This window comes from Nicotiana tomentosiformis, chromosome 12 (genome assembly GCF_000390325.3).
Source record: "Nicotiana tomentosiformis chromosome 12, ASM39032v3, whole genome shotgun sequence".
NCBI lineage: Eukaryota > Viridiplantae > Streptophyta > Magnoliopsida > Solanales > Solanaceae > Nicotiana > Nicotiana tomentosiformis.
This window is the reverse complement of record NC_090823.1, coordinates 131,316,908-131,331,273: the sequence shown is the minus strand read 5'-3', so window position 1 is coordinate 131,331,273 and position 14,366 is coordinate 131,316,908. Positions and strand designations below refer to the sequence as shown.

The 14,366-nt window shown below is 38.9% G+C and overlaps 1 protein-coding gene across 3 annotated transcripts; it reads right to left on the bottom strand.

Annotated features, from left to right (window-relative positions):
• LOC104116286 (clathrin interactor EPSIN 2-like) lies at positions 1-13,929 on the bottom strand. Of its 3 annotated transcripts, XM_070191722.1 has the most exons (14): positions 13,756-13,929; positions 12,701-12,795; positions 12,427-12,478; positions 11,052-11,131; positions 10,887-10,965; positions 10,592-10,675; positions 10,341-10,486; positions 4,875-5,234; positions 4,069-4,164; positions 3,851-3,987; positions 3,731-3,820; positions 2,038-2,243; positions 951-1,914; positions 1-874 (listed from the first exon to the last, which is right to left on the bottom strand). In XM_070191722.1, exons 2-14 carry the CDS (start codon positions 12,733-12,735, stop codon positions 423-425), a joined length of 2,781 nt encoding a protein of 926 aa, XP_070047823.1. In that variant the 5' UTR covers positions 12,736-12,795; positions 13,756-13,929; the 3' UTR covers positions 1-422. The 3 variants fall into 3 exon arrangements, with proteins under 3 accessions (XP_070047823.1, XP_070047821.1, XP_070047822.1); XM_070191720.1 differs by having other exon boundaries at positions 3,731-3,987; XM_070191721.1 differs by lacking the exon at positions 13,756-13,929 and adding an exon at positions 13,155-13,276 and having other exon boundaries at positions 3,731-3,987.
• Positions 13,930-14,366: the final 437 nt, after the last annotated feature.

Genomic DNA, 14,366 nt, shown 5'->3' with positions numbered 1-14,366 from the left:
TACAAAGAAGAGCATTATACTCATGAGTTAAACAATTCGGTGTACAATTTCAATAATCACGAGTCCAAAAAAATCTACACGTGTATATATGGATCGAGTGGCAAAAAGAGGAACACCGGAGACAGGTGATCCTCGGGTGTATACAAAGCACAACAGCAAAACAATATGATGGGTCTAAGAGGCAATCTTTGACCCCAAATGACTGATAAATGGTAATGCAAATGCAAAACCCTCAAAAAGAAGGAATCAACATATACTCCCTATATAACTGTTTTCCTTGAAAACTACATGCACCCAAAAAGTAATAACTCTACAACAGAGGGTGAGTTTAATAGGCTTACAGACCAGAAAACATTCTGGATACTATGACACAAATGAGGCAAATCTTTAAACATTACTTACTTTCAGAATTGGGCCAAAGTTTATTGGTATCCTCCACCATATGGGTGTTGGCCATAGGGACCCATGCCCATCCGGGGATTGTAACCTCCTGGCATAGAAGCTCCAGGAGGAAATCCGGTAGGCTGTTGCATCTGAACTCCTTGACCCATGTTCATTCCCATGCCCATGTTCATAGGTCTATTCATCCCCATGCCATAAGGCTGGTTTACTCCTCCATATGCTCCCATGCCAGGTCCCCCTGCAGGGCCACCAGCACCCATACCCATGCCCATACCTGAACCTACCATTGGGTGCGATGGAGGAGGCCTTAGTGCACCAGCACCAGCACGACCAACTCCGGAACCTGAACCCATTGCTTTGCCCATGTTAATAGTTGATATCACGGGGGCTGTACTGGGTTTCTCCATCCTTTTCTCCTTGCGATTAATAGCATCGAAATCAACCCCAATATCAGCTAATGGATTTGTTTTAGCTGCATAACAAAAAATGCAATGTCATAACAAGGGAAAAAGAAAGAAATTTGCATAATCCCAAAAGAAAACACCTACATCCAGAAATGTTCAAATTGACCAGTCCACGGCTCAATGTATCTGCCCAAACAGTAGACTTCGTCTCGAATTTGTCTTTGGCTGGTTGGGTGCTGCTGATGGGAGCTGTTGAAGCTGGAGTAGTTTGTGTTAGCACTAGGGCATTACTTGTTTGAGTTTGTGAATATTGAAGAGGCATTTGTGAAGGCATGTGGGATGCAGCAGTTGGCTGTGAAAGGTATGGTTGTCCAGCAGATGTATGACCCATTTGGGGACCAAATGGACCTGTAGATCCTAATCCTGTGTTGTAACCTCCAGCATTTGCATTGTTCTGAATAGAGGAGCCACCAGGACCCCCGAAACCAGATTGTGGATAATAACCTGTTGCAGAGTGGAAACCAGCAAGAGATGCAGGTTGACCACCTTGGGGTCCAAATCCAGTCTGTGATGCTTGACCGGGTTGAGCTGGAAAACCTCCAAAAGGCGGAGAATTGTTCACTTGACCAGAAAAGCCCACTGGAGACATGGTTTGTCCTTGACTTAGAAAACTGGTATGTGGTGACTGTTGGCCAGGTTGAGCTGCAAAACTTGTGGGAGGAGCAGCTGGGCCCGGAAGTGCCAGATAACCTGTATGTTGTGCAGTTGCCGCACCATGAGATTCAAATCCTGCCTGTGTGGCAGGTTGGACACTTGGGATTGCATGATCACTAGGAGGTGGAGGACCAGATGGTGGGAGAATGTCAGCCAATATATCGATCTCCTGGTTGGAGGTGGACAGCTCCTGCTGAGCATATTGCATATTAGTTGGAGTAACCTGACTATATCTTGCCCTTGAGAGCTCAGTACCCTGAGGGACCGATTGAGGAAGCTCAGGGCTTTGATTTGAATTAGGATGGAAAGATGTAGAGTTCTGCAGATGAGTTTGCATGCTATTCGAGGTCATAGCCTTGAAAGGACCATCACCAAAAGGATCCTCCTCAAACATCTGCAAGAAAAGCAAATATCTCTTCAGTAAGTAAATTGTAGAACGGCAGAATCGTAAATGTGTGCAATACAACGCATATGGTTAGCTCATTAAATGCCCTTGCACTGGTTTTGGTTTATCCACCTGGTTAGAGATGGTAGATCCTGATGATGCTTCCCCAAACATGGTCTCAGTGCCAGTGGTCCCAGAAGGATTAACCTCAGAGGCATTCGAAGCTGCAGGTACAAGGGCTAATGAGTTGGAGGAAAACGGCTCAGACAAGGCGCCAAGTAAATCCATTTCGCCAGCAGAAGTAGTTGACACAGGACCATTTGATGGAGCTGGGGCCGCTGCTCATACAGGTGAAAACTTACTTGCATTAGAATGGTAAAGTAACAAATCATTTACAAAACAATTTGAGAAGCACCTGGGAATAAAAAAGGAGCCCATAATCAATATGATACCAGCATTCGCACAGCAGACAAAAAATAATGAGGTTCCAATGTGACGTTAAGGGACTCCTCAGCTCTACTAATACATCACATTGTGTATTAAACCCTCATTTCTGCGCTTGGAATTCTCAATTACCCTTAATTTAATTTTGAATTTCACTCGCTTCATAGTACAGGCAGGTGTCATCAGCAAATAGCACCCGAGATTTCACAATTTACTGCAGAAAATTACTGCCAACTATTAACCCCTTTACGCAGCGCCTCTATCCTCTGATTTTATTGGTGAATAAGAAGGGCTAGAAAGAGCCATTTTCTCTATTTAGAGATTTCGGACTGAAAATTTAGCTGTGGATATGCACCATTTTATCCATGCAATTCATTTTTCTCCATAATTCATTTCCTTTAATATTGCGAACAAAAAGTTGCAGTTAACATGATTTAAGGCCTTTTCCATATACAATTTGCAGGTCACCCATGGTGTTCCTTCTTTTATTGCTCAAAACCCAATTGATATAAGCACAGCTTCAGCAATTTGTTTGTGTGATATTAAGGAAATCTGAGAATCTTTTATCAGATTGCTCGTAACACCTTACACTCTTGTTCTCAGTACTTATGAAATTAGTTTATATACACAAACCAGCACAAACGTTGTTTTGGTAGTAAAGCAATAAATGACACATTGAGGCTCTTCGCAGTGACCATCCTCAAATAAGATGCTTTTAGTGCTGCAAGAACTGAAGTAAAAGACTGACTGGACACTTTATTAGGTGAGAAGATAAAAGGTGCAAGTATATGAAGAGAGCACACGTTGATTTTGATTTCTTAGGAACAGAAATTAGTGAAAAGGTGGGTCTTAAAAGATGTATGTTGTAATAATTCTCTTTATGCGATGCCAAAGAGAGATTATTTTAATTTTTAACAGAAAAGAGAAAGGAACGGTTCACATTCACGTTATATAGTATACACAAGTTACACCTTTACCAGCACAGCATGGGTCTTAAAACGTCCTGTGCATTTTAATTGTCCTCTCTATAACAAACACGTACTTCCCAACTTCACCCACCTTTACCAAAATAAATTTTCAACACATCTGAATTTGCTAATACTTGTAACAAAATCGTAATTTTGGAGTTTGGTTGGTCCCAATTGTTTATTTAATCAAGCAAGCAGCATGCTACACGATTAAACATCTTTAACAGACAGACATACACTGCAAGTTACTTTCTCAAAGTACCACATTGAAGGAAGTCTAGTTACTAAAGACAAAATAGGAAACTAGTAGCTCCTGATTACCACCAAATATTTTGAAAATGTTTAGTGCCAGTAATATACTTAAAACATTAAGCACTAACTTGGCCATTGTTCTTCAGTGGGGGTCGTTTTACCTGAAAAAGATGCACGGGGATCAAATTCATCAAAACTCTCAACAACCTTGTTTTCTGGTGGTGGAGCAGTAGCTGCTGCTGGAGCTGGTGATGAAGCAGTAGCTGCTGCTGGAGCTGGTGGTGGAGCAGTAGCTGCTGCTGGAGCTGGTGGTGGAGCAGTAGCTGCTGCCGGAGAAGGCATATTAGCTGGGCTAGGACTGGCACTTGCATGAGGAGAAGAAGATTTGGGAGCAGATGCTGAAGAAGTTTCTACATCCCTTTTGACAAATAATAATAAAGATAAATATAAAATTTTCAAGGAAACAAATGGAAAAATGGATCCTTTTCACAACTATTACCTTTCACTATGTGTTGGGCTGCGTGAAGCTCCAACAGCTTCCTCATAACTAGGAGGTGCACTAAGGTTTTGTTCAGAAAACCTCCTTTCAAGCGGCCTACGTAAACAGTTACATGGAAAATTTAAATCTTATCAAATAAATAACACCATTTCTTAATTAAAGCAATACTTATAACTAAAAGGCACACTAATAACACCATCCATCCTGAGAGCGATCCTCAGCTCTAGCACCACTTCCTCTGTTAGTCATGAAGATTAAATTAATGCATTATGGGCAAAACAACAACAACATACCAAGTGTGATCCCACAAGTGAGATTTTGGGAGGGTAGAGTTTGCGCAGACCTTACCCCTACCTTGTGTGAGGTAGATAGGTTGTTTCCAATAGACGCTCGGCTCAGGAAATGCATTATGGGCAAGGATAAGAGATTTTTAATGAATGTGCATAGATTAACATCAAATTCAGAGTATTGGCAACAGAACCTGGTTGCTAAATTTTATTCATTTTTTTTTTTTTTTTGATGACCGAGAAATCCGTCTGGGGCCGATCCTTTGGACCAATCGCAGCCTTCGAAACTCGGTGGATAATGGGCCCGCCCCTCTACCCTTCTCCACTTAAATACCAGGCTTTGCTTTGCATGGTGTGGGGGCTTGAACCTGTGACCTAAGACACAAATCCACCACCCTTTGCCACTTGAGCTAGGCCCTGGGGGCCTAAATTTTATTCATTTATCTTTTAGAATCATCTAACTAATATTAAATTACAAAAGCCGTGCCCTTATTTAAACAAAAAGATGAGAAGACAAACCTAGAAGAATATTGACCATCGTCATCATTGCCACGATCCCTGTACCTGTCAGAACTTCTACTTCTTGATCCATAATTAAAATCATCTGTGCTCCGACTTCTTCCACGATAATCATCATCCTTGTATCCATCTCGGCTGCGCTCATCATAATCTCTACCATAGCGATCCCCATCACGGCTGTTTGAGTCTCCATATCTGCCATATTTGTCATCATCTTTGTAGTATTCCCTTTCCCTCCCATAACCATTTCTTTCTTCATCTCTGCCTCCATAACGATCTTCATCAAATCTGTCACCATACCCTCCTGAACCTGAATATGAACCAGGGCGATACATACCACCCGTTGACGTGTTGCGGAATCTTTCAAGATGATAAAATTTGTCAGAGAACATTACCTTTGTAGACGGTACCAATGAAATTAAAAATTATATGGCTATAGTCGTCATCAGAGCATAGTCATACATGTAGCTTTAGAAGTCATACCTACAGCTTAATTTTTTTAATCTTATTGTATCTACAAGAAATTAATTCTTTTCAACTATTAAAGATAGCATTTCAAAATGAATGTCATCTTTGTAATTTTTGTACTGTCAATAAATCCAGGTAACTAGAAATTGAGCTATTCAACAAGTTGATTTTCTTACACTTCCACCATTATGATAAAATCCCCCCCCCCCCTCTCCCAGAATTTCTTTTCTTCCCTTATAACAAACAAAGTTGCTGCAAATGAAAATGCATTTTTGAGTGATGCTAATGATATCTGACAGGCAAATTCAAGAACTAGCAAGAATCATATATTGTCAAAAATATCATTCAACTCTCTCCAAAGCAAGTTTAGGGACCGGCGAACTTTCAATGGGTACACCAGAACACAAAGGTAATTAAATAAACAGGACACCACAGATAGACATATATAGGGTACAGATAGCTGGATGTGCAAGTAGCATGTGAAAAAATCATACTGTTTGGATAATGGCTCGCTTGGATTAGTTATTCACAAAAACTCACATGCTTGAGCAGACACTAGACAGATGTTTCCCCTCAAATATAGCAGAACAAAATCTTATCTTAGTAATATATATTTTTTTTTGTTGATAAAGTAAGTGATTTCAATAGATGGCATCCAGAAGATGCAAGAAGTACATGATTTGGCATTTGAGCTTACAAAAAATATTCCGGCTTCTATACTTAATTGGCTAAGCCAGAGCTAAGGAACTAATGAAATCCAAAAGATGATCGATATTATTGATAGGGTAGAGTCTAGACCAACAGTACAAATTTGCAATACACATAGCCTTTAAAGAACCTATAGAAGTTGAGTTTCCATCAAAACATCTCTTGTTTCTCTCTGTCCAAATGCACCAGAAAATACAAGCAGGGACCATTGACCAGATTTTCATGATGGCTTCATCAACTCTCCATAAACTCCAGCTCTTATAAGCGTCCTTGACTGTGTAAGGGATGACCCATTTGAGACCAAAAAGGCAAAAAAACATGTACCATATGTCTGAGGCCACCTCACAGTGTAGGAGCAAGTGGCAGGTACTTTTAGCTTTCTTTTGACACATGTAGCATCTGTTAGGTAACTGGAAGTTCCTTTTCATCAGGTTATCTTGTGTGAGGCATGCCTCATATAATGCTGTCCAGGTGTAACAGATAACCTTTGGTGGCAGCTTGGTTCTCCAAATAAGTTTCCAGGGCTAGTTATCTATCATGGGATTACTAGAACACATCTGTTGATATCCCACCTTGACTGTGTAGATGCCTCCACCATGATTCCCCCATTTAAGTCTATCCACTACTTGGGAGTTAACATTGCTTTGTTGTAGTCTTGCATAAAGGTCTAGCAACTCGTTTATTTCCCAATCATGCATGTCCCTTCTGAACTTCAAGTTCCAATTGACCCCTTCCCTATATGCAGCAATAACCGCATTAGGATCTTGGGCTATGGTGAACAAGTTAGGGAATGCAGCTTGGAGGGTAGAGTTTTCAAGCCATTTATCCTTCCAGAATCTGATGTATGTACCATTCCCAGCTTCAAAGTGGATGTTCTGAGCAAAAGTACCCCATAATTTGCTGATGCCTTTCCATTTTCCCACACCGTATGGGGCATTTGAGACTTTTGAACACCAGTGATTCAGCTCTCCATGTTTGGCTTTGATGACAACTTTCCAGAACCCAGAATCCTCTATATTGTATCTCCACAGCCACTTCATCATCATGCTTTTATTGTGTGCTGCTAGATCTTTGATTCCCAACCCCCCTTGAGTGTTTGGTTGTGTAACCTTTTTCCACTTGATCAAGTGGAATTTATGTCGTTCATTATTGCCCGCCCTCCCAGAGAAAGTTTCTTCTTAGCTTATCAAGTTGCTTCAAAACCTTTGCTGGGATGGAAATAGAGACATGTAGTAAGTTGGTATGATGTCCAATACACTGTTGATAAGTGTTAATCTGCCCCAAATGAAAGATATTGCATTTGCCATGATGCAAGTTTCTTCTCAAACTTTTCTATGATCCCGTTCCAAATTTCAGTTGATCTAAATTTTACTCCCAAAGGTAAACCAAGATAAGTAGATGGAAATGAACCAATTTTACATCCCATAATACCAGCCAACTCAGCCAGATTTGGGACTTCATTAACAGGATAAATGGTACTCTTCGACATGTTCATGTACAAACCTGAAATAGCTTCAAAAATGAACAAAGTTAGGTTTAGTTGGATCACTTGAGACCTCTCAGCGCCACAAAAAATCAGTGTATCATCTGCATAAGGTAGATGAGATACAACAGTTTGAGTCCCAACATTCCTCCCAATTTTAAAAGCTTCTATCCACTGTAACTGACTGGCTTTCTGCACCATTTTACTAAGCCCTTCCATGGCCAAGATAAAGAGGAACTGTGAGATAGGATCGCACTGTCGGATACCTCTTTGTGGAGAAAAGAAACCCACTGGACCCCTGTTCACTAAGATCGAATACTTAACAGTAGTGATGCTGAACTTGATCCATCTTATCCATCTTTCCCCAAAGCCCATGTGCCTCAGAATTATGAGCAAGTATGACTAGCTCACTTTGTCAAAAGCTTTCTCAATGTCCAGTTTAAATAACAACCCTGGCTCTCCTCTCTTAAGTCTCCAATCTAGTGCCTCATTTGCAATGAGAGCAGCATCTGTGATTTGTCTCCCTTTTACAAAAGCATTCTGACTCCCCGATACCAACTTCCCAATGACTGTTTTAAGCCTTTCAGCCAAAAGTTTAGAAGCAATCTTATAAACATTGCTTATAAGACTGATTGGTCTATAATCCTTGAGCTCGGTTGCGCTTTTCTTTTTAGGAATCAGAGCAATAAAAGGCATTAATAGATTTAACCATGTGGCAGTTGTGGTGAAAATGATTCATTGCATCAATAACTTCCTTTTTGATAATCTCCCAAGCATGTTGAAAGAATGCCATAGTAAAACCATCAGGTCCTGGAGCCTTATCCGGAGCACATTTTCTAATAGTTGAAAGAATCTCCTGTTCCTCAAACTCCCTTTCCAACCAGTTTCTCTCAGCTTCTGAAATCCTAGCTAGATTGTCAAATCTAGCTGTCGGCCTCCAAGGTTCATTCTCTGTGTACAACTGCTGGTAGAAGTTCAGGATTTCACTTTTGATTTCCTCCTTATCTTCAATGATGACTTCCCCCATCTGTAGCCTATCAATGCAATTGTTTCTCCTATGAGCATTAGCCATCTTTTGGAAGTATTTTGTATTTCTATCTCCATCCTTAAGCCATAAGCATCTTGATTTTTGTCTCCATGAAACCTCCTCAATCTTTGCTAACTGCTGAATTTGTGATTGCAGGTTGATCATTTGAGCCTTCTCAACTTGTGTTTGAACTCTGCCTTCAGATGATTGTTCCAGTATAGTTAGTTCATTAAGTGCCTTACTTTTTTGGGTTTCTAATTTTCCAAATACCTCCTTGTTCCAGCATGAGATGTCTTTCTTCAGGTTTCTGAGTTTTTGATTCAAGATGAAGTCTGGACTGTCCACTACCTGATAACTAGACCACCATTCTTTAATTGAGTCCATGAATCCCTCTGCTAGCAACCACATATTCTCAAATTTAAAATAAGACGAATTGGAGTCCCAATCCCCACATTCAAGCATTAATGGCTTATGATCAGACTCTACTCTGGGTAAAGCCACCTGCTTTATTGCATTGAAGATGTCATTCCACTCAGATGAGATTAAGAACCTATCAATTCTAGAAACCTGAAATTGTTCTTCACCTCTAGACCATGTATATTGAGCTCCATGTAGGGGTAAGTCCAACAGTTCCAATTCCAATATAATATCAGAGAAAGATTTCATTGCCATGGCAATTCTTAGTAATATATGTTAGTTTGAATTAAGACACCATGGGAAATGAAGATATTCTCATACTCTTTTATGCCATGGCAATTCTCACTTGAACTTCGGCACTCATTGGTACCATAGCCAGTAAATGGCAATTCTCACTTGAACTTCGGCACTCATTGGTACCATCGCCAGTAAATTGAAGTACAGAAACAATATTTAATCAACAAGGTTAATGAGGTTTGTCAAAGGCAAAAAGCAAAAAATTCATTGGTGAAGATATAATGCTAGGCAAAAAAAAAAAAACGTACGAAATAGTCTTTAAAAAGTTTAAAAGAATGCTTATAAAGGGGCTGAAGAACAACTCCTCTTTTTCTTTTTTTCCTTTAACTTATCCAAGGGGAGAGGGGTACGGCTTGTCAAAGGCGAAAAGGCAAAAGGCATATATGGTTGCTGGGGCATTATGCAGAAAAATGCAATGAAAGCACACACACCTTAGCGAAAAAAAAAAAAGAAGAAGAAGAAAAGATTTTATACCGGAGACAATAGTACAAACACAAACAACAATGATATGCATATGCGAATTGGAAATATTTAATATATAGTAAAGCATGTAAATCAAGTTTAAAACCACTTCTAAAAGCAAAGATACACTTCTAAATTTTTAGTTCAGATTTAGAGATCAGCGTTCAGATACAAATATTCTAATTTCTGATCCATACATCCATAACATCCCCATTCTCATTGGTTTGATGGCTCTTTTTGGAATCACATATTCCACATTCTTTTGGTGTAATCTGATTCCTTAACAATTAACACATCATTTTGATGGGCGATATCTATTATTGCTGCGCTTCAAGGGGGCGATCATGAGCCCCTCTTGAAGGTTTTTGTTAAGCGTGCTCCTAGCCTGAGCTGCACCTCAAGTACAGGGCTTAAGAACATCTCAAGCAGCCATTTGACAACACCGCATAGGGGGAGGGGAGAGGGAGGGAGGGGGGAAATGAGAAGTGGGAAGTTTAGAGTTCATAGTTGTGACTTGTGGCAGAAGTCAGAACTATATGCATGACCTGAAGCAGAAGAGATGGATACGACTGAAGCAGAACCAACTGGAGTGAGTTATACTTACTTGTCCCTATTAGCAGCTGCCTTTTGGCGGACTTCCTGAATTCTCTCCTTGTCATTAACAAGAACCACAAGGCTCTGAGATTTCTTTCTGACATTGCTTCCTTGATCTCTCCCACTGGAGTCGATATATTGAAAATCGGACAGTGTCTGGGCAAAGAGAAGATTATGACAATACTTAATTGTTTTCCCCAGATTCCACAAAGTTGGCAATCTCGTAAGAGTAACAAATTTAACAAGAAGGAAGAAACTTACAGATATTTGGTAAGCATGTTCCCGTATGTCATCAATGACACGTTCAGATCCATGGGCTACCAAATATTCCAAAACAGTTAAACCCTGAGATTCATCGTCAAACATTAGATATAGTTTTTTAGTGAAGCACTTTTATATATGGTATTCATTAAAAGCAAGAAAGCATGTTGTATGTATCTTCATCTTACAAAGAGGGCAGTTGGTAACCTTGAATAATGAAAGATTCAGGAAATATGATCTGACATTATAAGTGCAACTTGGCTAGACAGAGTAAACAAATTCAAGCAGCACAAACCTTGTAAACATGCCGCCAATTTTTTCCAGTATCATTGATACGCTTCCAGATCACAGACATAATCATTTGGTACTCATGACTGCAAAATTTTGAAAATGAATCTCACATATAGAAAAGGATATAAATAACACAACCAAAATACTCAAATCAGTGACTTAAGCTTACTAGTTCCGTGTAGACTGAGCAATATCTGCAAGAAGTGATCCATGAGGACCCCAGGGCTCATTGCTAGTCGCATCTAGAACCTTGAGAGAAACCAAACAAAAAGATAATCAAATCACTACCAGCTAACATATTAGACACCAAAAGAATTGACTAGGTCCGCCAAAAAGAGAAGGTAAGTGAGATTTTCATGTACCCACTTTGAGCACTTATTCAGCATCAAGCAAAGGAAAATTGTGCAAACAATTAGGCTTGTCGGGGGTCTTGGATCAGCAGTAGAATAACAGGTCATACCACAAAAGTAAGAAAAGCGAGTAAACACTAACCAGCTATAACGGCTTCCAAAGCTGGAACTAGAAGGAAGAATCATTATTGCAGAAAACACAAATTACGAAAAAGATCTTTTCCTTCTGCTTATATCTTATCATTATATCAGTATGTATTCCATGAACCCAAAACAGATTTGATATTGCCATATCTTTTCTACTTTTGGCAAGAATAGAGCAAGCACTAATGGTTTTAGTACCGTTAAAGCTATTTACATTTCTAAAGCGACATCAAAGAGAATCGTCTCACGAGAAACCGAGAAAAAGGGGGAGGTGGGGCTAGCTAAGGTGATTAGGTATGTTTGTATGTAACTTGAACAAGTTCAAGCACTTTGAAAACACATGATCTACTTGAATCAAGGCATGACACTCCGCTCCAGGCAACAGGCCTCCTCAGCAAACGTAAGTGTGTCTCTCGTGTGGCCATTAAAACTCATGGATGATTGGAGTATCCAAGGAGAAGGCAGTTTTTCCTCTAAATTACTTATGTTCTCTTTCATAGAAAAAAATCAGAGAACCTCGATTCCATGAATCAACAAAGCCTGTATGTACGAGCGGCCAACAGGACTATCCATATTAGTTCTTCCCCCTGGAACATCTCTTTCATATCATATTTCTATATAATTGAAATAACGGGATTTGACCATCTCTTAACTGCAGTTATTCACCATGAATTCTTTTATATTTCGAGAAGCTTATGATGTTGCTTAAAGGATCAGAACTAAAATGCACCTCTTCGACATGTCGGTTTTGCACTCTCGCTTTCAAAGAAGTTAGTTGCAATCCCAGGCATCAACCAAAGATTTGAAGTATTTTACTCAACGATCACCAACGGTATCACATTAATGTACGTGCACGTACCAAAGTGTTTCAAAAGTGGGGTTATGTTGGCGACGTGGCGTAGGTTTATCCTTAGCCTAGATTGATCTAAGTAAAATAAAGTCTAACATTTTTCTTAAAAAATATTTTAGTGGTACTGCAGGAATTTAAAAATGCATTGTACTGACAAAAAGGACACAAGAATAAGAAAGAGATGAGCAAATAGGACTTACTTTTTGTTCTATTGAAGGGACCTTAAGAACCTTTTTATTCACCTCTCTCTTGCTGCAAGCAAAGAGTGAAAGCAACAAATGACATATCAAAAAAAAGATTCAAATTGAACAAATTAACAAATCAAAGACTAAACATCTACAAGATCAATCAATTGCTATTTTCTCCATCCATAATCAAAGTTCGGCCATAAAGATGAAATATGTAACTGGCCTGACAGAGATATTGATATGTCTGTTACTATGAAAAGTGTAGGATTTGAATTAGCAGGCTTACATGTCCCGCACAGTTTGATCAAATGCTTTCTTCATTCTGATATTGTATACTTAGCAGCCCGATACTCTGTAAATTCCGCACCCCTCAAACGTTGTCTGCAGAAACAGAATAAAACCAATTACATCCCTACAGGGCCTTTATCCTACCACCGGACAGCTTCAATGATTTCATATTCCAGCCTAACCAAGTCCAAACGAACCCTTATGTATTGATATGTTTTGTATTACTCCCTCTGTCCCAATTATGTGGCACGCTTTCCTTTTTAGTTTGTCCCAAAATATATGTAGAAACAATTTACCTGTAAAATCTTTATTTTACCCTTAATGAGATGATATATAACTACATATATGTCTATGGCTTCTTGTTTACCACAAATTTCAAAAGACTTCCTTCTTTTTTTATGACAGCAGTGTGTGGACCAGCTTCGCACACCTCGACTAATTGCATCAAGTACCTGCTGCCTTCCACAAGCACAGCTAATGGGTAACTCTGCCTACCAAGGTAGTGCAACTGGGATGAAATCACCTAGTACCGGATAATTCTGCCCACGAAAAGTCTTTCTTTCTTTCTCAAACTCTGTCTCCAGTCAAATACAGCCACATAAAATGGGACAGAGGGAGCAATTAGTTTAGTATTAATCAATCAATCAGCCAACTACTCCTCAATCTCAAATTAGACAGGAATCAGTAATACGAATGCTCGTTTAGTCTACATTTAATTCCAGGAATTAACAATTGCAACGATTTTCAACAGTTCCATTTCGCGTAAAATCATAAACTCAGCAATAAAAAACAAATATATTTTAAAAAATCAATAATTCAGGCGATAAAAGAATCACGCTATTTACACTTCATTTCCATAACGAATCAAAACGCGAAATTGTAAAATCAATCGAGATCAGGGGAGCTGAACAAAACTCAATAATGCAAATTAACAGCTAAAATTATAGATCTAAATTCACATTAGAAAAACATAAAATTGATTATCCAAATTCACAAAATTGATTCAAATAACAAATACAAAAGAGATCTAATTGATTGAACATGAGATCGAACCTGATTCAGATCTGAGATGTGAAGAGAGAAATGTTGAATGGCTTTCAGAGAGAGAAATGTTTGAATAGTTTTTAGAGAGAGAAATGGGAATAATGGTAAGAGATGTACAGAGAGGAAAATTGTGAAACAGAGAGCTGGCTATTGTTGAAGACAGAGGAAAGGGAGAAATAAGACAGCGCACCTCACACGCAGGAAGGAATAATATATTTGGGACAAATTATTTGATTTTTTTTCCTTTTTCTTTTCTTTTCTTTTTATTTTTCAGTTTCTCAACTCTTTTTGTTCTTTGTATTTGTGTTTTGTGAATAGATTCCAACTAACTGTCCAATTTAAGTTAAATTAATTTGTTCATATTAAAGACAAGGAGTGAGACTCGACTAACTCTTTTTTGCCAAATTCATTCTATATATAGTTAAACTTCTCTATAACAACCAGTGTTTTAAAAGGCGTGGGCGTAAGGCGATACGTTTTACATATACCTCAACGAGGTGTAAATCTTGAGGTATGGGGCGTAACCTCCATAAGTATTTAATTTTTAATATTTTATAAAATAATATAATTATAGTAAATATTTATAAACATGTAAAATTGTATAAAAATTAAAAAATATA

What these genes read in the sequence shown, in the direction of transcription:
- LOC104116286 (XM_070191720.1), bottom strand. Translation starts at nt 12,735, where the DNA reads ATGAAGAAAGCATTTGATCAAACTGTGCGGGACAT. An exon ending in AGCCCAACACATAGTGAAAG is followed by an intron (nt 3,988 to 4,068) that starts GTAATAGTTGTG and finishes ATTTGTCAAAAG; the next exon opens with GGATGTAGAAACTTCTTCAG. An exon ending in CAATTTGAACATTTCTGGAT is followed by an intron (nt 875 to 950) that starts GTAGGTGTTTTC and finishes TTTGTTATGCAG; the next exon opens with CTAAAACAAATCCATTAGCT.